The 24,136-nt window shown below is 37.1% G+C and overlaps 1 protein-coding gene across 3 annotated transcripts in view; it reads left to right on the top strand.

Moving 5' to 3' along the window:
* Positions 1–24,136, top strand: part of FAM120A (family with sequence similarity 120 member A) — a 54,062-nt gene that overhangs the window by 7,992 nt on the left and 21,934 nt on the right. For 2 of the 3 annotated variants that reach the window (XM_048061573.2, XM_048061571.2), the window contains exons 3-10: positions 2,686–2,768; positions 11,681–11,809; positions 12,288–12,384; positions 13,477–13,577; positions 13,869–14,152; positions 15,543–15,630; positions 18,912–19,136; positions 22,393–22,567. In XM_048061573.2, the coding sequence (XP_047917530.1) occupies positions 2,686–2,768; positions 11,681–11,809; positions 12,288–12,384; positions 13,477–13,577; positions 13,869–14,152; positions 15,543–15,630; positions 18,912–19,136; positions 22,393–22,567 (1,182 nt within the window). The remainder of the gene's footprint in view (positions 1–2,685; positions 2,769–11,680; positions 11,810–12,287; positions 12,385–13,476; positions 13,578–13,868; positions 14,153–15,542; positions 15,631–18,911; positions 19,137–22,392; positions 22,568–24,136) is intronic. The other variant, XM_048061572.2, reaches the window with a different exon arrangement.

The following is a 24,136-nucleotide window of genomic DNA, read 5'->3' as shown; positions in this document are numbered from 1 at the left end:
AAAACCTTAAATGCATATAGGCACATAATACTGTGTAGTGTGCAGTATGTTTAAAGCAGAGTAGCGTATTCAGATCTACTATATTTATTTATTTTATACATGAGGGCTTGAATGACTTCACTGTTTATTATGCCTTTGTTCCTGTGGCCTTTTTGGGGGTCTTTTGAACTTCCTAAGTAGAATGAAGAAAATGACAATGGGAAAGGATAACTGAGTACTTGATTACGTAGAAGGTGTATGAATCTGTTGCGTTGCTCTTCGGTTCTGAGTGCAGCAGTATAACTCCCCGTGCTAGTACCTTGTTTTGGAATAAATGAGGAGGGGCTTGTGAAAAGACACCTAAGTGGTCAGTTAATAAAATGTTCTCAATGGCACATTCTTTGGGATTGAGTTTTATTCTGGTATACAAACTCTGTTGTTAAGTATCCAGCAAAATATTTTTCTGACTGTACCAACTAGGCAAATTTTTGAAGATTACTTTCTGAGATGGTTATGTATATACTATAGTTTGTTTATTTCTTTTTCCTTCTTACAAGTTTCCCTACAGAATGATTTTATAGTCCTAGCTTTATAATGTAATGAACATCTTTGTCATAGGTAGTCAAAATGCAGCCAAGATACTGTGCCCGCCGAGAGTGTGCTCTTAAAGTTTTGTCCTAATTGCTGCTGATGTAAACTGGGAGCTGATTTAGGTTCCTTTGTAAATTTTGATTCAAACACTTAAGAATGATTTATAAAAATAAAATAAAATAAAGCTTCAGCAGTAGAAAAACAAACACAGTGTGAGGTATAGGGCTATAATTCAGTGAACTGTTTAGAAAGGGCACTGGCTTCAATTAGTATCTAATTGCTTTAAAAAAACCTAAGGCATATGCTATAATAAGCCATTAAAATGGGAAAAATCAATATATGTTGAGGTTGTTCAGCCAGGTCAAGAAATAGAGGCTGCTTATGTAACGTTGATCTCTTTCCCATTGTGGCAGTACTTTGTAACGTGTCTAGTTATGTAGTCTTACTCTGTTTCTCAGTAAAATTTTAGAACCACTTAAGGTAAGTACAGGCATCACCTATTACCTGACTATAGAAGACACTGCTGCACTTCAACATACTGAATTCCAAAACTTGCTGTGCAGTGAGAATTGATCAAATGGTCAGACTGCCATGTATGTGTGTTCAAGAGGATGGAGTTAACTGACATGACAGATGGAGACCAAACAAGATTGAAGTTTTGGTAGGAGGAAGAGAAGCTCTGACTATTTTAGGATAATCTGCAGGAGTTACCATTAGTTATCACAAAACCTTATAGTGGCCTGGCTGTAGATGATTTTTTTCAGACCTGCATTATAAAGGCTGTCTAATCCTACCTTGATTAGATTAGTAAGAATGTGGCTGTTATATACAAACCTGTTGAATCTTTCTAATGTGAAGTTCAGGTTTAGCTCCTAATGAATAAAGATTGTCTCCCTGTTGGAGATCTCAGTTGGAGGTGAAATACTGATTGGATAAGAGTTCCTTCTCTGGAAGGCATTCGCTAGTCGCCAGGCAATGAACAGCTTTCTTCATTTTCACATGTTTCAGAGCATTAAGATCAAAGCCAAATATTTTATGGGCAAAATATTAAGAAAATAAACAACTGTTGTGATTGATTTAGCACTGTCATATTCTTTATGACTTAGGCGGGAGCTCAAGATATTGTCCAAATTGTGAAATGAAAAAAAAACTATCCGACCTGTAAACATACCGATATGAATGAGAACCATGCATTTACTGCTAATCTGCTACTTGGTAAAAAACAAATTTTGAAAATACCCTCAAGTTTCCTACCAAAAGTGTAGTAATACATTGTCTTGCTCCTTATAAAGTTTGTATTCACAAACACTGAACTCTGTCAGTGGATGATTAATTAGTATTCAGTGAATTAAAATGTTCAAAATGTTTTCTACTAAGATTTTTTTTCCCTGAACATAATGTGCTTTGAAAAACAAAACAAAACAACCTTTTCAGTGATTTTACATTTGGTATGAACAGCTTGGTAAATATAGCTATCATCTTTGTTCATTGGAGCAACTAAGTTCCTAATTACTTTGATGCTGCCAGCCCAGGCTCTTTCCTAACCTGGTAGGCCAGGAAGAAAAACTTGAGGAACTGGGAACCTGCTAAGTATCACCAGAGCTCCTAGCATTCCTGAGGGTTAGATAAACCTGCCTGCTGGCTTACTGCTCGACCCACGCTGTGTAGCGGAGCAGGGTGTGGATTCCAGCGGCAGCTCTGATGTGCGTCGGTAACAGCACGTGCTGGCATGCAGGATGGGCTTTCCAGCTTGTCGGGGAGCAGTGGAGCCTTTTCATGCACTGTCGCACCTCAACTGCTAAAGCCTGTTGAGGATCCCATCATAAGATGCGTCTGAGGTAGACACCGTGTGTTGTGACTGGGTCTGTTGCTTCTCTAAGTGAACTGGGTTTCCTGGAACAGTGCTCCGTGAGCAGAGGGAAGTGTGTTTCGCTGTAAGGATAGTATTTTGATTAGGATTTTCTGGAGTGACAAAAAGGATACCTGTAAGTTCAATCTGTCTTTGGTAACTCTTTATTGGGAATTGAGGACTACATATTTGTTTTGCTGCATGTGGAATCAGTGTGTAATGTTTTTAATGTCTACATCTTAAATAAAGTTCTGTCTTTATTCTAGGTAATCATATTCTACCTGATGAAGATTTGGCTTCTTTTCATTGGAGTTTACTTGGTCCAGAACATCCACTAGCTTCACTTAAGGTACAAATTTTATGCAACTACTAGCAATTAAACTAAAATCAGTCATAACAGTTAATCAGAGCAGTGTAATAGATTAATATTTTAAATGTATTGTGAGTATAATAAAGAGCAAGAGGAAGCTTATTCAGAATTGTGATAGCCTGCCATAGCTCGTGCAGATTTTTGAGTCAGAGCAGCTATGCAGGGCTCTTGTTCTCAGTCACCGTCTGGTGTCCCTGCCCCTCTGTTGACTGCAGAGTATACCTGGGGTGATTAGCCTTACCAGGCTAAACTTAGCCTTTGCGATCCCCCTCTGTGCCCTTCAGCTCCGTGAGCCATCCACCCAACAGCTTCAGTGTGTGGTTTTACTTAGAGAATGTAGCTTTTTACACGCTCTTACTTCCTTTTTTTAGGATAATTTTTTGTTTAGTCATGTTCTTCAACTGTCAAAAATAATTAGTAGGATATCTTCCTACCAAATTCTTTTATTTTCTATTGGTCCGAGTTTGTGTGAATTTGTCAGTTATCTGCACTTCTTGAATTACAGTGTAAATATACCAGAGTTGGTTGCACGAGAAAGTCAATGTGGTCTTCTGTAGATTATTTTTTTTGAGGCAAGTGGCTTGTGTCTGATGCTCTTAGTTTACAGTATGTCTGTTCTGCTGCTTAATCACACTTGCTTTGTGCATTTGCCAAACAGCTATAAAAGGGAAACTGGACACACTGGAGATTGGAATAATAGTGACCTTTCTTTCTCTCTGCCACAGTAGACATATCCTTTTCCTTTTTTCCTAAGGTGTTCCATATAGCTAATCAATTTGTGTTTTGTAAATTCTGTAAAAGTGTTCTGTTTTAGTATCTACAACAAAAATACTTTTTTTCCTGCTACTCCTAAAGTTTCTTAAGCATTGGGGGAAAAAAAGGAATTTAACTTAACTTGCTAAAGGTAGAATTTTAAGATTTTCAGCAGTGTTTTTAAGGCTTTCACGTGCATTGCCTAGCAAGCAGGTATGAGAATTTGATGTTACTCATCCCCTATTTTGCTACCACTCCTGTTTTAGGAAGGTAAGTGTCAGCATGTTGTAATCACAAAACAATATAAACATGCGTGTTTGCTGCTGCCTTGTAGTACTTGAGATGAAAAAATGAAAGATTAAAGGAATGTGCCTGTATTTTTATTTTTGACTAGGAAGGTTAAAATGTGTGACTTCTCTCAAAGTGGTTGATAAAACTTTCTGATGTGCAGAATACTTTTCTGTGTTTTAGACTGAGTAGATTTGTCTTACAGCAAATTCAGAATACGGGTGTAGAGATCTTTTGAAACGTCTTCTAAATATATACTGAATTACATGACAAGAGTGAAAATCAAACATTTGTCATCTTTGCTTCTGCATTTACTTTTTCAGTGAAAGCACCAGTTGGGCTTTTTACCTGGCATCCTAAGGAAATTAAACTTATTTTCTTAGAGATCATTGGGCTGACTTGGGCAGTCCTCCCTTTATTTAATCTGTTGACCAATATTAATCAGATTTGAAAGTAGTTCCCATTTGGCTGTTACAGGCTCTGTGAAAGCTGATACACTATTATTGGTGAAAAAGACCCAAATTAGTGCCCTTACTGAGGGAAAAGGCTAGCACAACACGCAATTTATTTCATTTCACAGCAGCAGGCTGGCCAATTGTTAAGTACATAGCCCCAAACTAACCGCAGCATTTCTGTCTCCTGGCTGATAATGATGTCAAAAGGGAGAGAAAGAAGCTGGGCTGCAGCAGAAAGGACACAAGTCTACAGGAAACCAATCTTCATTAGTTGCCAGTGAGAGAACAACTTCATTTTTTAGCTTCAATTTCAGCTGTGCTCATGGTTTGAAATCATAACTTGTTTCAGTAGCTCATTAGCTCAGTTTTAGTTGTTTTGACATGTCAATGACTTCATTTCAAGTTGCTCTGTAGACACTGTTAGTTGTAGATGTACAGAAAGCAATACTCCTTGTAAACTTTATGAATACTTAGAGAACTTGAGACAAGTTTGTTAGCTGTAAGTTAGAGGGCAAAAAGTAGTTTCAGTGCAGTTTTTAAAAAAAATAATAAAATATCACAAGCTACTGTAAAAGTTGGAAGCGGGGCAAGGGGAGTTGTGGGCTACACTTAAAATGCTGCTTTGTTGCATCTATTTAGATTTACTGCTGATTGTTTTCAGTGCCTAGGAACACAGAACTCATTCTACACCTCATTCGATTCATTTAGGATATAGAAAACTCTTCTTATTGCATAAAGACTTTAATCTTTTATATCTAAGGCAGTAGATAGCTAACAGATTTGGTTCCCAGTGGCTTGGTTCATAGCTTCTCAGTGAAATCTGTTACAGATAATATACAATTTATTTTCTGCATTTTTTTCTCACTCTTTTATTATGATGTAGCAAAATGGTTACTCTTCCTATAAGAGAAGCTTTGCTGGTTCACCAATTAAGAAATGTGACTTAGAATAAGAAATTACCGGTCTTCACTGGTAGAAAACTGGCATGTCTGCTCAAGTATCAAGTTGTTGAGGTGAAGAAAAAGCAGAACTGAGTAAACTGTCACTCTTTTAAAGAGGGACCTGAGAATGGACCATTCATCTAGGAACAGCTGAGTAGAAACTGAAAGGAAGGGAAATGGAAATCTGAAGAAAGAGTCCATCTTTTACATCTAGAAGGAAACAAACCAAACTGTCCTGACAGCATCCTTACGTGCTGGGTAAAAAGCGGTGCCTGCAGAAGGCACCAGCACCAATCATCAGCTCAGCAAAACTGTGAAATTCTGTGGACAAATTTAAATGAAATGACCACCAAGATCAGAATTCAAAGCAGGAGGTGAGATGTTAAAATTCCCGAGAGAATTTGGCGGCTAGTCCTAATTTGGGAGGTAGCATTATACTGTGTTATATTTGTGCGCTTCAGGATTTATTTTTAAGAGGTCTACAGAAACAACTCGGTTCCCATTCTGGAAAGCCTGCTACAGGAAGGGGCTTCAAGATCAGTGCATTTTTTTGCATCAGAACTGAATTAGGAGGGGACTTTCTTATCTGTAGGATGAGTTGGTGTTGATTTGGGAGGACATAGCATCAAAGAAATGCAAACGCTTCATACACAAGGGAAAGGTAACCTTAGAAACAAGTCTTAACACAACCTCCGTTTTTTTGGAAAGAGAAAAATATGCAGGAAAACTCTGAGATTGATGCCTTCATTTGTGATGGATTATCTTCCTGTTAGGGTGGATTTGAAAGGATGAATTTGCTGAACTCTTTGTCAAGGTCTCGATATGCCCACCATTACAATATATCACATCTATTTTTACCTGGCAAAATTAGCTATCTAATCTCCTTGGCTGCTTCACCTTGGTAGAGGGACAGAAAGAGATGCTTCCAGAAGGCAATTCAAAATTTGCAGGTTGGGCTGCTTCTGTGAATTGCTCTAGGAAGTTCTTGTCTTTCTCCATTGACCTGAGAGGGAGTCTGCTGGAGGGAGACTAATTTTAGACAATGTGCTGCTGCTCAGATGGTACTCTTAAAATGTGCTTCAGGTAAGTGTTCTCCTGCTGGATGCTAAGGGCCATCATAGGGTGATTCAGGTTGGAAAGGATTTCAGGAGGTCATCTAGCCCAGCCTCCTGCTCAAAACACGGTCAACCTGAGGTCAGAACACATTGCTCAGGGCTTTACCTAAACTAGTCTGGGAAACCTCTGAGGCTGGCTGGTGATTGCACAACCTGTCTGGGCAGCCTTCTCCATGGCTTGACAGTCCTTGAGGTAAAAATGTTTTTCCTTGCACACAGGCTGAACCCATCTTATTTTAGTCTATGCCTTTTGTCTCTCCTTCCACGATGCGCAGCAGTGAGGAGCCTGGCTCTGTGCTTTGGATAACCTTCTCATAGGCATCGAAAGACTGCTGTTAGGTGATCTCAGAGCCTTGTCATTGCCAGGCTGAGCAAGCTCTGTTCCTTCAGCCCCTTCTCAAAGAGCTGCTGTTCCAACTCCTTGACAGTCCTGATGGCCTCCAGCTGAACTTGCTCAACTTTATTGACATCTGTCTTGTATTGTTTGGGCTTTGGGAGCCCAAAGCTGGATGCAGTGTTCTGGGGGTGATTTAATGAGCAGAAGTCATCACATCCCTCAGTCTGCTGGCTGTGCTCCTGCGGCCCTGGGCACAGCTGGCCTTCTCAGCTGTCAGGGCACCCTGCTGGATCCCGCTCAGCTTGCCGTCTACCGAGAGCCCCAGTCTTCCTTGGCACATCTCCAGCCTGTATAGCAGCCAGGTGCAAGGCTTGCTTTTGTACTTGTTGGATTTCTTAAGGTTCCTGCTGGCTCATTCCTCCAGGTTGTCTAGGTCTTTCTGGATGGCAGCCCAGCCCTCAAGTTCATGGCAGTGTGCAGGGTTGTCAGGCGGATTGTCTCGTGTGCGGTCTGCCTGTATCATCTCTTCAGCTTGTCTTTGTGCTCTCCCCTATTCTTTTTGGCATCTTCTGGTTCCTCGATTTAGGTTTGACTTTTCTCCCAGTCCTATGCATATAAATTGTTCACAAATTATCTCCGCGCTGTGTGTATTGTTCTCCTTTGCCACCCTGACATAGGAAAGTAGAAAGAGAGAAATTTTCCAACCAGTATGAAGGGAGGAGGGGGGAGAGAGAATTTCTAATTGAATAACCCGATCTTAAGGGAAAAGCTGAGCTTCTCATTTGAGAGGATTTTAAGGCATCCAATGAACTTCTTGCCTCTTTGGAAAGGTTGATCAGATGCACTACAAGCCTGTAAGATTAAATGTATTTAACCTTCAAAGGCTGAGACAAGATGCAAACTGTTTGGGTGGGAGCTCTACCAGAAATTACTAGACAAAAATAACGAAACCCAGATAACTTGTAATGTTCCTCATATCTTCAGCCTTTTCTCTTACCAATGAAAAAAATGTTCCCTATGTGTCACCTCCCTATAATTGAACATTCAAAGTTTCTTTTTTAATGTTTTGAAAATAAAATGAAATTGATTATCTGTTTCTAGCAGGCACAACAGTAAATGCTGGTACTTGTGCTGATTAGCTTTTAAAGGCTTCACTTCCTGGAGGTGGTGGGTAACTGTAGTTGTCCCAGAATGGGGGATTTTTTTCCAAGTGTAGCTTAGGTTCTTCCTACAGTATCCTGCTAATCTGGTGGAGTTGCACATGCGAGCCTATTCTCTTTTTGAAAAAGCATTTTTGCCAGTTTATTTCATCAAAACCAAGGCTTTTTTTTTAATCTCTTAGCTTCAAGGCTTGTAATGTTGCTCTCTGCCTCTCGTTTTGACAAATACCTTTGTAAAATTAATTTCCTTTCCCCACTTAATCTTGCCAAAGTGCGTTAATAGGTCACTTGTGATTCTTGTCAGTGTTCCTTCATGAAATTAGTCCTTTTACAAGTAGGAAAATGCAGTTGTCAGATGTCACGTGTTTTGTAACCTGATTCCCTCAAAGAGTGTGATCTACCTCCATGTCTGACTTTTCAAAATTTGTTTTTCATATTGTCTGAAACTCTTCTGAAGAGGTTAAGGTAAAACTGGCTTCTAGGAAGGAAACTCTTAGAACAAAAAATTAACAAAATATGATTCTAATTTTGTTCTGAAATGCTTTGAGTGCAGCTAACAGCACATTTGAATCATTAACAGGTTTTCTGTAAATTTTACTGTTAAGTCTTAATATTTTTCCCTTATCTAACACTGAAGATTTCCTATGTATTTTAATGTGCACAGCATTAGAAACATTTATGATTCAGTGCAAAATGTACAATTTTAGACTTCTAGAACATTCCGAAATGAATATAATTTTTTTCCCCTTCAGTAGCAGGAAAGATGATCTTATTTCTCTGCTTTTTTGTTTTTGGCTTCTGTGTAGGTCATGACATTTTTATTTTTGAGGGTGTTCTCACATATGGACTAGATGTCTTCTGAAACAGAATAAAAGAGAATAAAATCCAGATGTCTGAAATGTCTCTAAATCTGCAGTACGTACTTTAAGATGGTCTCACTTCAGAAGTTAGGAATATGCGCCAGTGAGGTCTTCAGGCTGTTGGTTTAAAAGGAGCTAAACTGGGGGCGATATGCATAGTAAGCCCTTAACATGTCTCGCTTGAGCTTTGTGCTTCCAGGGTCTGAGCTGAATATTAGTGCTAGTGTGTCATGATATCATCTCTTGATGGTAACTGCTTAACGTTTATTAAATATTACTATCTTGGAAATTACATAAGCCTGATGATATGCTGCTCGTGCTTTTCATCCACTGAATTTTCAAGCAGACATTGCAGAAACACTTAGGCAGTAATGCAGGGTTTCTCCAAGGTGCTCTGCAGAGAGCACATCGAACATGACACAGCCATGTTATGATTCAGCTGCTTTAGAGATGTGTAATAATTACACGTACAAATAAAATGGTAGGTGTTCATAAAACGACTTAGATTACCAGTGAGAAGAAAAGTTATGTCTTCTGCTAGTAGATTGGAGCAAAATTCACTCATCAATATTTGTGAGTGTAAGCTTACATATGAATGTGATCTATATTTAGGATTGTTCTGTACATTTGGATTGCACGCTACAGAAAATTTAAATTTACTGTATGAAATAAAAAATAATAGTTGTGCCACTTACTACACCAAACCAAACTGTTCTTTATTCAGTCTCATAAAATGTGAAGCTCATTTCTGGTAGAGAATGACCAGATACAGAATGAATATCCTGACACTTCTGAAAAGTAGACATGGGGATAAGGAAATTAATAAAAATGGGAATCTGGGCAAAATTTCCATGGTCTAAATATTAAGAAGGCAGTCTAAGAAATTGCATAATAAATGGATCAAATACAGGCAGAGAAGACAAAGTAATGTGGTGGACTGCATATAAAAAAAAAAAGGGCTTGTTGTGCGGACTCTAAATTGCAAATATAAATCTAATTAAGTATTAATAAGAATTTTGCATAAACGTTTCTGACGAGGCTGGATTGCAGTATTTTTTAGTACAGTATGGTACCTCTGTGTGGAATACAAACAAGGATTTTTCACCTTTTCTCATATCTAAAGTATAGAACTCTTGAACAGTAATTACAACTTCTCAAATCTTGTATCACTGAATTTAGCAAATAGGCAGGTGAAAGTTAAAAATCTGGCTGCCTGTATAGCTACTAACGGAGTACTCCAGAATTGTACCGAGGATCCAGACAGAATTTTTATAAAGTTCCTTAGCCAGTCTCAGAAATGTAGGCCGTGTAGTTGGAGGCCTCTTTTCTGCCCCTGTGCGCATGCGCTCTGTGCAGCATGGAGGGAAGGTAACCACCTGCCTGTGGGGGAGTACTTCTGGAGACCAAGCTAGCAGCACAGCTACACAGCTTTTGATTTTGCAGTGGTCTATGATGCTTGCTTGACCTGCACTTCCTTTAGTACAGACAGGATCGTGTAGTGCGTGTAAGAGAGGTAATTCCCATCACAATATGCTGAATAATCCTTGGTTCATTTTCAGGGCTGTAGGTATAGGAGGAGCCTGTCGACAGAGTTGAGATGGAAGGCCACGGTTTCCAGAACTATCTGGTTCCCTTCTTTTCCCCATATGAAAATGGGAAGAGTTTAGGCCAAAGAACTGAGTGAAAAACTTCCCAGTACAGCAGCAGAGCCTGGTACAGCAGAGCACTTGTCAGCTGCTGAACTGTGGGAGCTGCATCTGTAGGGACTTTGGAAGTCATCCCACAAAGTTCTTCCAGCTCTTTCTTCTTTCTACAGAGGTCTTTTACTACAAAGTCCAAAGTGATTTGTATCTTGTCAAGCCTGTGGCCTCAGTTGGGGACCATTAAATCAATGGGAATTCATTATTTTCCTGAAATCTTGAGTAGACTGTACTTTGGACTCTGTAGAGAAAAATCTATGGTCTGGATGGACTCGGGTCATAAACTTGAGGGGAATTTTTAGCATGCCTTGAAAGCGCATGTTTCTCATACATTCAGAATAGTCAGTTAGTATGTGAGGTCAGACACATCTGACATCAGAGGGTGGAACATCAATTATTTTAATGCCAGAGTGTTGAAACTACTTTATCAATGAAATTATCTTCTGAAGAACATCCTGTGTGTCTGTAAAAAGAGTAACCGTGTTGATATTGAAATGCTTGGAAGAGAAAGTAAATATGCTCACATAGTAATGAGAGAAATCTATACCTCTTTTTGGATAATAAAAAGAAATAAACAATATTTTCTTGCCTAAAATGCTACATATAATGTGAAGGTGTGTGAATATAGCATACTATAATGAAATATGCAGAGTTTGAAAACACTAGTTATTTAACTATGTATTATCTTCAAATAATAATTTGCAGACCAAGACCTGTAGAATCTTGAGAGTAAGTTTCTTTGAGATATTCCTTTTCTCTGTTTTTCAAATCTTCCCCTCTGTTTCTGTTTCCTGTGCACAGAGATCTTTCAGCAATTCTGACACCACTTTACATTCAGAATAAACTGTGTCAATATATTAAAAAATGATAAAATAAAATCTGGCATATATACCAAATGGACGTATCCTCTAGAAAATCCTTTATCTAATGTGGAAACGTCTAACTGGAAAGCAGCAAAATAATTAGAGTCATTGACCTTGTTTGTTGTTGGACCAGGTACTTCACTTAGTCAACAAATATTTACACAGAGGTGAGGTTTCACATACATACATACATACATGCATACATATATGTACTGTAAATGAAAAATACAAGTCATTGTTTAAAGTGAAGTTCTGAAAACAAGGTGGAAAGCCCAAAAATATTTAGATCCTTAAATCTGTCAACATAGAATGTGTTGAATATATTTTCAATTAACAGTTGTGTTAATTCTTTGCAGTGTAACTGAAGTATCTTGGACTACCCTGTTATCTCATAGTAACATATGTGCGTGTTTTCACAGGTACGTGCTCACCAGTTAGTTTTACCACCTTGTGACGTAGTAATCAAAGCTGTAGCTGACTACGTCCGTAACATTCAGGACACCACTGATTTGGATGCCATAGCAAAAGATGTTTTTCAGCATTCACAGGTAAAGTATGAAAAAAAAATATTTTTTGAACAGTTGTGCACTTGTGCTCTAGACTTGTGTTGAAGAGTTGCATTCAATAAAAGTAGTGTTTTGTATCAGTTGACATAGGAATCTGTCAGTAAATGCAGTGTTGTAGGTACCCTAATGTAATTTTCCACTCTTTTAGAAAGCAGAAATGCTGCACTTACTCCCAGTGCTTTAAAGTTATAATTTGTGATAACCACAGGGGTTTTGTAGTCTAGCTTCGTGTGCTATCATTGAGAATCAGTGGTACGTGAGGATAGTAATTCTCAAGCTTTATCCTTGCAGGGGTTGACATAATATTTCTTGTGAGGGTGTGGTGCTATAGTCCTCATGGCTCCATAGGCGTTAATACTGTATGTGATATAAGTTAACCACTCCGCAGTACTGTGCTGACCTATAGATGACATGCCTGGATTTGATCCTGATGGATATTTCTTTTATTTATTTATTTTAGTCTAGAACAGATGACAAAGTTACTCGATTTAAGAGAGCAGTTGCTTATTATTCAGCAACTAATAAACCTATGCCATTTCATCCACCACATTACCTAGGTAAGTAATTAAAAAATAAAAGACTCTTCAGTTTAAACAAAACCTGGCATAACCCTAAATTATTATTTTAATAACCATAAATTATTATTAACGGGGTCTTTTAAAACATATTTATTCTCTGGCAATATTCGTTAACACTTGAATACCACGCTTCCAAAAAAGAGTTTTCACAGAGTTCACAGAGTCTTCACAGTGGCTGTGTTCTTTCCCCAAAAGGAGAATAGCAATCTGGACTGATTTTCCTCTTAGCTATTGCTGAATCAGTTCTAAGCATTAGGTCACTTGAGAGTACAGTGCTGGAAACGAGTGAAAACTGGTGTCCAGTTCCAGTCATGAAGACAGTTTATTTTCCACAAAACATTCTTACTTCTTGCTTGATTTACCTGATGTATATTAGAAATCTTTTCATGGTCTTTGATTTTTCTGATGTTATAACGTACATGCTTAAATTGCAGCCACTAATTTTTCCGGTGTTGCAGATTACTCACAAGATGTACAAACTAATCATATGATCATAGCACTTAACACATATCCCTCATTCTTAACACTAAAACATAACTTGAGCTGAAATTTTCCAATGACTTTCAGTTACCATACTGCTACGCTAATATATTTTTTCTTCTTTTTATTTAATTGGTTTTTGTTTGTTTTTCATTCCAAGAGCTACAACGAAAAGAGCATTAAGTCTACTCTAAGTCAGATACTCAAATGATAGAAAGTGCTAGCATTGTTTGTCTCTGTGACATTTGTTTTGTCAGCTTCTTGCTTATCACCTCTCTTGGGCTTTTTTCTTTTAAGTTTCCTTTGATTCCCAGGTAAAATAGAAGTGTACAGCAATGAGAGAAAAACAATTGACAAAAGGTGAGGCAAGTAAAATAGACTTCACAAGCTATTTTTATTAAAAGGCAAAAACGAATAAAACTGACTTAAGGCATGCTGGAAAACAGTAATGCTAACAGAACAAGACAAGATAAACCATAGAAGCAAAAGGATACAAAAAGTAAAATTTGTGTCAAATACTTAGTGAGCATTTTCCTAAGTGGTTTTCTTTTCCCCCCTGTTTATTTCCCCTCCTCCCCATTTGCAATGCAGCAGCCAGACCAAATCAGTTTGGAATGCCTGGGATAGTGCCACCATATGTTCCTTCTCAGATACTTAACATTCCACAGACCTCACTACAAGCAAAACCTGTGGTAAGTGTAACCCTCTGTCCTTCTCCTTGGGAAAAACCTACTGTGCTCCTTGAATTAAAATCTGGCTGGGAAAGGTATATGTAACTTTTAGCATGGGCGTTCACTGACTGCGTTTTAACCCTGGAGCTATAAAGATGCTGTAGACTCTGGTAGAACAATTTTTGTGGATATCCATGACAGCTGAGATTTAATGTGTACAGTTGGAATGTGCAGCTTGGTTAAATAATATATTCAGTTTTAAAAGAAAAGTCTTTTTGTTACCTTCATTTAAGAAAGATTGCTTGATTTTAGGCCCAGCAGATGTCCAATCAGGGTGGTGCCCAAGGTCAGGGTCCATACCCATACAGTCTCTCTGAGCCAGCCATCACCTTGGAAACAGGTGGAAAAAGTCTTTCTGAGCAGAACAACTACAGTAACATTCCTCATGAAGGAAAACATACACCATTGTATGAACGATCTTCTCCAATAAATCCAGCTCAGAGTGGGAGCCCTAATCATGTGGATTCAACCTATTTTCCTGCCTCTTCTACATCATCCTCCTCTGACAACGATGAAGGCAATGGAGGTGCAGTGAAGTAAGTTTTTCATGAGGATGCTTTCTTACTCTGCTTCTCCTAAAATAAATTTATTTTCATAATCATTCAGTATCCTGAAAGTAAAGAAATCTGCTTATTAGTGATATGATAGACCTTCACAAAATAGTCTTGGGTCACTATGACTGCAAATATATTCATGGTTCACTCTAGTCACCTTGTTCCTTAATGAGCAGAAATCCAAAACCAAATAATATTGGATATTTTTCCACTTCTGCCCTTATGCTTTATTGAAAGAAGGAAAGAGTGAGGTTTTGGTAAATGTCACAAAACCTTCCCGTTCTTTTCTTTGTATAAAGGAAATATTCCTACCTCACAGTACAACTCAGTAAAACTTCAGTAACTAAAAACTATGAAACTTTGCTGAATTTGTAGCGTTTGCACTTCTAAAATTTTGGGATAATGTGGTTTATCAGAGAAACTTGATGTGAATGTCAGAAACTCAAAATTTAAAGCAGTGACCTAAGAGCCCTCGTTGACAGGCTATGTATAGAACAAAGGCGCAGTGAAATTGTTCTTGCTCTCTTCTACTAATGTGCCTTGTTTACTGCAGAAGTATTTCTGACTTCCAGTAGATCATATGTCTGTCCTTGGCAATAAAGTTGTGCAGACTTCCTTGTAATTACTGCTTACTGACCTACAAAAAGGAAATTTGAACGGTGGCGGTTTGTGTTTACCTTCGTCTTGTTAGGTGTAGTGGATTACAATGTGAGAACTAAAACCTGTGTCTTTAGAAGGCCTGTGATTGCCTCTAAAAGTTTGAATTTGTGTATAATAGTATAAATAAAGGTTGGACTAGATGAGCTTAGAGATCTTTTCTAACCCAAAGTATTCTGTGATTCTACGAAATATGCTTCTACATCATATTAAACTCTGAATGTATCTACAGTTATGCATGGTAGCTTGGACTTTGTTCTGATGCAGTCTGTTGACTTCAAATAATATGTCATGTAAAGTATTCTTCATTTTTTTCATAAGACTGTCTACTGCATTGTATGCAGTAAGTTTTGAATTAATTTAGAAATGTAAGTTTAGATAGTATTGCTGTTTGTAGAAGTAGTCTTCATCTGACTGAGAGAAATTACTTGGCATAGTGACAAATATTTAAAGCTCAGTCGAGAATTTTTTTTGCATGAACGTTATTTAGTCATTGTAAAGGATTCCTTATAGCTTTTAAATATGATCTAAATATTGACATAGTATAAATGAATAAACACGGTTATCTAAGTCTTCAAGACTCCTACAAATTAACATTTCTAATACATAGCATCCCTTAAAGTCCTCTCTGGCCAATAGATCCGTTAACAGTCGCCAAGGATTTATCACATCATACCTTAAGCAGAACTTTATGTTTTTCTTTGTTGTCCTTCAGCCATGTCAGTGGGAACAAAATAGGCTGGGAAAAAACAGGAACCCAGTCAGAAAGTCAAACACGTGGAGACCTGGGAGACCAAACAAAGGTAATTTGTTAAGTTCCAAACATTAATTGCAGTGTATAATTTTGTGCTAAATCTTTGTATCAAACTTGTGAGTAGAATTTTCAAAATTGATCTGTGGGATTTAACATAAATTTTTACACTTTTTTGTGAATTTCAAAGCAGTGGCTTTAAAATATAGTAAGAAGATTTCCAATGAATATTGTAGCATATGCATAAAAATAAAAATTAAATAGGCTGTTTTAGAAAATGCTAGATAAAAAAGAGAAACAAAGTTATGAACATGTTTACCCCTTAGCTAACAGTCTCATCCATGTATGTTGCTACCCACATCTACAGTAGTGCATTATTTTGATTTTTACTAAGGATTCTGCATGGGACACAGTCCATGGGTACAGGATCCATGTCATGTAAGCTACAGTATAGTGAGAACAGCTCTAATGCAACATTTCAGCATTAGTCATGGACCGTTATAGGTGTATTAAAGCTCAGCTGAGGAGTAAAAGTCCTTCACAACCACTTGGTATGGTTTTCACATAATACATATTCAGGTAACTCCATGGGAACAGCTACAATGTATTGCTACTTTACTAAGTAAGGATGGAATAATTAAGCCCTTGTTAAAGACTTAACGTTATCCTATTAAATTACTTGAAGATATAAAACCATTGCCAAATTAAGAGCATGATGGTCCGTTTTCCGAGTGTGAACCATGTTTAGTGTTTGAATCATTTGCATGTGATACCTCAGCATTTTTGTGATGGAGCTAGCTATTAGTCTTTTGTCAAAAAAAAAAAAAAAGTTACTTATGCTGCAGAAAAACAGAAGAACATTTTCCCTGTACCTTTGGCATAGAAATTCCAGTAAACTTTGGCTTTGTGCTTAAAATATCAAGCTGGTGATTTCATCCATCACTGGTTATTATTTTTGCAGACTACGCCCTGCATGATAACTGTATCTGCCTGTGGATTAGTCACCGTATGCAAATGCTAATGTGACCTATTGCATTCCTTTCTTGTCTGTGCTACTGGCCATGCGTGAAGCCTTGTGTGTGCTGCACAGCCCCGTGCCCTCCCAGGGGAATGGAGAGCAGGGGGCAGCCAATGGTGGTGGTGCTTCCCCTGCAGCTGGGTCGTGGGCGGGTGGGACATGCTGCAGTGCACCCCTGCCTGCCCGTCCTGGGACACGTGGAATTAGAGCTGTATAAGCAGTGATTAAACTTTCCAGGAGATGCTTGCCTGCAGTACAACTTGAGTGCATCCAACTTAATGTGTAAATGCTTTGAGTTCTACTTGTATACTTTTATTTTTGAATATCAAGCCACTTCTTTAGCCTTCCTTAGCAGAAGACAGTTGTATCTCTTGAGCACAACAGGGAGAAGTATGAGTACGTTTTGTAGATTAACTTGCTTCCTGAAGAGGTATATATAAAATGATTAGAAAAAGAAATATTTCCTAAAGGTTTCAGCTTTGGAATGAGCTATGTGATTTTCTCAGGTAATTTGAAGTGCTGAAAAGTTAGCATAGATCAGACAGCACCAATCAGCACTTCTTACCCTTTTGACTTGCCTGTCAAAATTTCTGCATTGGAGTTGTGTAGTGTGGGGTTATATGTGACAAAGGTGTGTTCATCTCACTTGGGTGACTGCATAGTACTAAAAAAAAAATAAAATAATACTTTACTGCAGTAGTTCCTCGGTTTAGGTGTTTGAATACCACTGTGAAAGATTCAGGAAGAACCTGGGTAGTGCAAATGAAGAAAACATAGGTACTTTTCAGGTTTGTTTGTGTTTGTTTTTGTCTTCCTCCCTGTGTGCCCCTAGCAATGGGTAGTCTTGCAAACTTTCTTCATGTTCCAGTATTACTGACTTTTAATTGTTGGGGTAGTAGAAGACAGGGACAAAAATCTTTAAACTGGTAATGAAATGTAAGGATAGTGTAACAGGTTTAACAGAGCTCCAGTAGCTTGTGTTTGTGTTAGTGTTGTGTGTTACAAGCTTTAACCTTTTATTCTGTACGTTGTCATTTTCATAAATGAAAAGTCTAGGTTACAATTCTAAAGTAGAATCTTTCAGTAATGTCCTCTTTTATTGTGTGCTTTAAATGTAAAAATCTTAAAACAGTGTCCCCCCTTTGATATTTTGTCAGAGCCTGTTTTTAATATGCACCTTCCAGTACAAGATTGTTGGAGGTTCTAAGCATTCCTTTTTTAAAAAAAAAAAAAGGCAGATTTGTATTTTTCATCAAAGCCTGGTGAACAAATTTAGCTTGTTATGAGTGTTTGTTTTGTGTTTTTCCTCCTGTTATTTCTTGTACTTTGTATGGGATTTCATGGCTTTGGCCATTTCTGTTTAGGGTTTGCTTTTGATGTTGTATGCAGCATGTGAAATTTTATGCACAAATTGTGAAAATACTCATGCATAAGGTATCATTAAGTGCACAAAAAGTAATTTCTAATATTACTGTAATAGTTTATAGGAATGAAACTAGTATAGACTTTTTTCCTGAAGCTAAAAACAGCTTTCAGTTTTGTAGGCAAGGATTTTTAGGAATGAACTCTTTTTTTTGGTAGTATCTGTGAAAGCTATAACACAAATGCTTACAAAAGGCTTATTCACTGGTAGGTTTACAGTACGTTTTTATGCATCATGTTTTTGCTCTAAGCCTGTGAACTAAATTTCAAGAAGTGGAACTAAATGCCATTTTAATCTTGCAGTCAGTAAATGTTACCATTTTCTCTTACATTCTTCTTCTCAGAGTAATTTTATGTTTTAAAAAAATAACACTTAAGGCTTTTGAGTTCAGACACTATATTTTTAATGCATTTAAAATGCACTATGTAATCTTTCCTGCTTCATTTAGAAATACAGTGGAGGGTTTTGTTAATGAAAGTCTAGATAAATTACAGCCTTCGTGTCAGTTAAAACATGTAGTTGGGTAGAATTTTGGAAATCGTTATGAGGTCATCCACATTTCATTAAGAGGTCATCATTCACTCTTTTGTATTGTACAATTAAAAATCAAATAAAATAATAATTACTTGTTACTGTTATAATAAGTTGAAGCTTTAACATAATACCTTTTCAGTAATTGTCTTCTGCTAGCAAGCAAAGGCTGTAAGTTTACATTCTCCGAAAATCTTTTAGTCAATGTTGGGTAGTATATTCTACCTACTGACACATCATGACGTGAAGATTTACTATTTTCATTGTGAGTGAAGAAGGAAATTGCTGTTCCTCTTGGCTGATCTTCTGGTATGTTTCTGTACATTTTCAAAAGCACTTTATTTTGTATGTTCTGTTATAGGCAGAAGGTTCCTCTAGTGCTTCTTCAGGAAGTCAGGCAGCTGATGTCAAAGGGAATCAAACCAGTAATCCACAAATCCCATGCCTGTTGTCAATGCCCACCAGAAACCACATGGATATTACTACTCCTCCATTACCTCCAGTAGCACCTGAAGTATTAAGAGTGGCAGAACACAGGCACAAGAAGGGGTTAATGTATCCCTACATCTTTCATGTCCTAACCAAGGTATGACATTTTACAATTATGTGCTATAAAATAATCATTTTGTAAAGGTAATTGCACTTACGTTTCTGGATAAGAACATCATAATTTCATATCCTTTCTGATGTTTTGAGTTTTGGTCCATTTTTAGTGCTTCCAGCAGTTTATTTCCTTCTGCTTTCTAACCACTGATCTGGGCTGATATATTGCTCCGGTAAATATGAGTTGACTGTTATTAGAAGTGTTTACTTAAAAAATGGCTCATTTTTCTGAATATTTTATTTAAATATTTTATATATCCGTGTGTGTGGATATATATATAATTTGCCCATTTTCATCTAAAAACTCCAACGTGTACTGTGGTGTCTCTGCCAAGTCTTCTCTGTTTTCAGTGTTCAAAAAATACTTAGATTGTTTTCCCTCACAATTTGTCCCTCCCATCCCTGGTAGCTACCCCTGACAGAAACATAGGAGCTATAAGAAATCCCTCTTACAGAGTCATAAAATGCAATTATAGATGAACTTGATGATGATATGAATTTTTGGCCATTGATTTGCTTGTTTTATGTGCTAGCCTTAATGTCCCAGGGAAGCTACAAGCATTTTCACACAGCATAGGCCACTTTCTGCAGTATCTTTAGTTTAAAAAAAAAAATAAAAAATCTACCTCAATAGCCACGTAAGGACAGCTTGAAAAGCAATGGGTAAGCTACTTGTAGAAGTAAGCAGTGGTGTTCCTGCACTGTGCTCAATTTAATCAAGTTTCAAAAGACATGAGTTCACACTTTATTGTTCCTTCTAAGTGCAAACATATGCATCCCAGAGCTAGACAACTAATTCTTGTCCACTGAAGTCTTCAGAACACTTGGTGCTGTTTTTTGTTCATCAAGCCCATTCAGCATATATATTTGTACTGCATGTAGCAAAATGGTGTTGTCCACATTCCTGGTCGTTTGTATTAGTCTTAAAAATCCATTTCAGGATGGTAAGGACAATAGGCTGGGATTTGAAACGCATAAAAATAGACGTTTCTGCATCAGGGTTTGGAGTTCCTAAATTCCATGTGTTTATTTTGCACCATATTTGTATAGCTGCCATGTTCTTGTACTTACAACATTTACCAAAGAAAAGTGGAGAGGAAGCAAAAGGCCTATGAAGACCATTGATGCCAGTTCTATTTCTTAGTTTGCATAATCATATACTCTTAACACGCTTAAATACTACTTGATACTTAATTGGTACACAAAAATGTCCCAGATTTTGTTGCTGTTACACGTAGAGACAAATCTTTAAGATGTTCTTTATACCTAACTTAGCGTTGACTGAATTAACCTAGCTATATCGTAATGTAATCACTCCAAGGTGTCACCTACTGTATTCACTACTGGGACAGTTTAAACATTTTTATAATTAAAGTAGCAAAAGTGTGCTTGCATCTTGTCAGTGTTGAATATAAAGGCTTTGGGGTGCAATGCAGTGAAGGGATTAAATGCCGCTATTTTTTTCTGTTAGTCTTGCTACTGATTCATAAAATCTTCTGTTTTCCCCTAAATACAGGGGGAAAATGAAAGGGGAGTTAACTTATTCCTTTTCTAGGGATGAAACTTTTTGCCTGCTTCTGCAATGGTGGATTTATCTTGAGTTGTAAATGAACAATCTTCTACCTGGTTTCAGAAATCTCAGCTATGTCAGGTTTCCCTGATAAATTTCTACACTGCAGTTCCTTTAATAATTTAGAAATAGTATCCTCTACTGAAATTCCAGAGACTGATCTTAGATGAGAGGAGATGGAATTGGCAGTATTTAGTAAAGCGAGGCATTGTGCTCTGTGCCATCACTTATTGTCACTTTGTGGAGTATAAACCATAATGATCTTATTTCCAAAATAAAAAGGTCAAAACGTTAATTGTACATGTGTACAAGAAAAACTAATTTTTGTGTAATACTTTAGCCATATAATATCTAAAAATATCTAATATTGCTGACATTTTTAGGGTGTGAAGCCAACAAGTAACTTTTATGTAGTTATATACTTACAGCTGTATACAGCTTCCACCACTTCTGCCTTTTAATCTGGTTTGTGTTGATTGCAAAGGCTTTTGAGCATATAGGATGCTGTAGTGTTTCCCTGTATCTCATTCTTTACTGGAGAGTTTAACTGGAAATGTAATCAGTGTGGCTTCCTCAAATGTTTTTCTAACTCTGTGTTCTCCTTACATAGGACGATTTAGCTTAATTTGCTTAAAAATTCTGATACAGTAAAATAAAATTAAAAAAGAAAGAACTGATAGACAGGGTTCTTCTGCAGGTTGCTTTTACTTGATAAGGAGTTAAACTTCATGAATTATGTTATAGGTTTTCATTTTTCTACTACATAGAAAGGATAGGTTAGTGGCATTTTAAAATTTTAAGAAAAATTTTAAGAAAAAGACCTTTTAGAAAGCAGCAGGTATTTAATTTGTGAGATGCATCTCTGGAAATGGGTAAGGTTTATTCTTCAGGAAATTTTTGTTGAGGTCACTGTCAGAAAAAAATGAGAGAGCCTTAAACCTTAAAAGGTTTGGTGGTTCTCAGCACCTTTTTAAATAGGAATATGAGTAGCTTTCCCAGAAAATCTTACAATGATTGAATGCACAGAAACAAAAAATATAGAATGTTGCTGATATTTTGAGAGAGAATATTGGAAGGTTCTTTCATGCCTTTTTTTTTTATAAAGAAAGTATAAAATGCTAAAGCTTTATTTACTCACATTTGAAACAGTATTTGTATAATTCCCAGTTAGTTTTTTCGGCCAGGTCTTCTAATAATGTTATTTTTTCCAGTGAGTCCCCAGCACTGTTTCAAACCCTTGCATCATAAAGTCAGCCTGGTGATTTTAGACAGCATGAATATTTTTTAAAATAACTATCTGCAGTCTAGATTTAGTATTTATTATTCAAATGTGCTTTGAATGTCTTTTAATTCTATAAGCACATTACTATATTGTCATATATACTGTTTTTCTCCTAGAAATTATCTGTATGTAAAGATCAGTAATTAGACAGTCACAGATAATCCGCACACACACACGGAGAGCTACTGGAGGAAAGCAAGCGGATTGTAGTAGGGTAATCCTCATCTGGTGCTACCTTCTCATATGTAAGATCCACATTACTGCTGAATCACATTTTTCTTGACTAGATGAGATTCATTTTAGGGCTGAATTGAGTTATTGAGCATACCTAAATACTTTCTGTTCACTTTAACACGTTGTGTTTTTCTGCTTTCTTTCACACAAAAGGGTGAAATCAAAATTGCTGTTTCTATAGAAGATGAAGCCAACAAAGACCTGCCTCCTGCTGCTCTGCTTTATAGGCCAGTTCGTCAGTATGTTTACGGAGTCCTGTTTAGTTTGGCAGAAAGCAGAAAGAAAACTGAAAGACTCGCTTTTAGAAAGAACAGACTTCCACCAGAATGTATGTACTGTCGAATCCAGTCTTTATTTCTCTTCCCTTTTGCCATGTCTTCATTTGTACTGTGATTTGAATGAGAATAATTACTAAGATTTCATCAATGTGACTAGAGCTGGAGGAATTTGACTTACTCGATCCATGGATAATGCAAAAAGATGTTCTTACTTTGAAATATTATTTCTTGTAGTTTAAGAACTTGAAATGGTACCCTTTCTAAACAAGTTCTGGGGTTTATTTTTTAAAGTATATGCTTAAGCTGCTGTCAGGCTTGCAGCAAGTAATGTCATATTTTGATGTAGTTTTCAAAGTATATGGCAGAACTTGATTAAAAGAAACTTGTATTCTGAGCATATGCATGCAAATTCGTGTGCTTTTTTCCCCCCTCGAGGACGAGACATGCATATGTTAACTTTCCCTGTCTTCCCCTCTGTCCTCCCAAATGTATAATTAAATGTGCTTCAGTGAATTTTGCAAGTCTGTTTAGTAACTTTCAGGTGTTGACATAAAAACTTGGTTTGAAATTTGCAGAAATCAGGTGTAATGCAATTAAAGGAAGACTAAACTTTTGTGAGCAGACTTGTCAGAAGATCTTATGGCTAATTCAGTCAGAAGGATCAGTGTTAATCTCATATTAATCTGGAGGTTAACTTTTTAAGTTTTCTGCTTCCAGGAATTGCTTTTATTCCAGAAAATTCACCCTCCTCATTCTGCATTGTTTTACTTGTAAAGAAATGCATACAAGGATATGATTGAATGAACTTTACATTAGCATCTTATAAAGGTTAAAGTAATGCTGAAACATTAAGTGGATGGCAGCAGCAGAAGTATTTATATCTAGGCTGCTGTCACTAGGCTAAATATAAGAAGCAGATACTTAGAACGTAGGAAAGCGTTATTCAGTCTTCGTGTGTAAAAGAACAAAAATAAGAATCAATTGCAAACTTCATATTCATTCCCTTTTTTCATTTTTTAATTGTTAGATGTTTTTGTACATTCATAAGGAAGATGATAATCTTCCAATGTTTGAAAAACTGTTAATCTTCGTTATTTTGTGGAATTAATATTTACCCTGTTTGAGTAATGTCTTGCGACGCATTGTCAAAACCTTAACCCTTTAAACTCAAACAACGTAATAGTATTTCAGGTTACAAGGTCATTTCAGGATTAAAATAATGAAGTTATTTGTGGTATTCATTTGACCTCATTAGACATTTGTCCTTAAGTGTACTACAATATTTGGAGTGGTGAAATAGCTAACTGCTGAAGGTCAGCTTTGGTTTTCAGAATGTTTTCATCTTGTAAGCCTAGAATGTTCTCAGTAAACTGCTGGAATACATATATGATCTCTATTTTCTGTTCATTTATGCTGCTTTTCAGAGGTTTATTCTCAGTGGAGGCTAAGAACACTACTGCTGACTTGGTGTAGTTACAGGAGCTCCAGCAAATCTTGCTGCAGGACACATTCAGCTACCTGACCTACTTCTGTCTTAGGACTGGCCATGCTCTTAAGAAAACAAAAATTGGAACATCTGCCCAAAGATTAGCGCTTCACTGCAAAGCTACAATTGCTAG

Source organism: Anser cygnoides, chromosome 10 (genome assembly GCF_040182565.1).
Source record: "Anser cygnoides isolate HZ-2024a breed goose chromosome 10, Taihu_goose_T2T_genome, whole genome shotgun sequence".
Classification (NCBI taxonomy): domain Eukaryota; kingdom Metazoa; phylum Chordata; class Aves; order Anseriformes; family Anatidae; genus Anser; species Anser cygnoides.
This window is presented reverse-complemented; position numbering and strand designations above follow the sequence as displayed.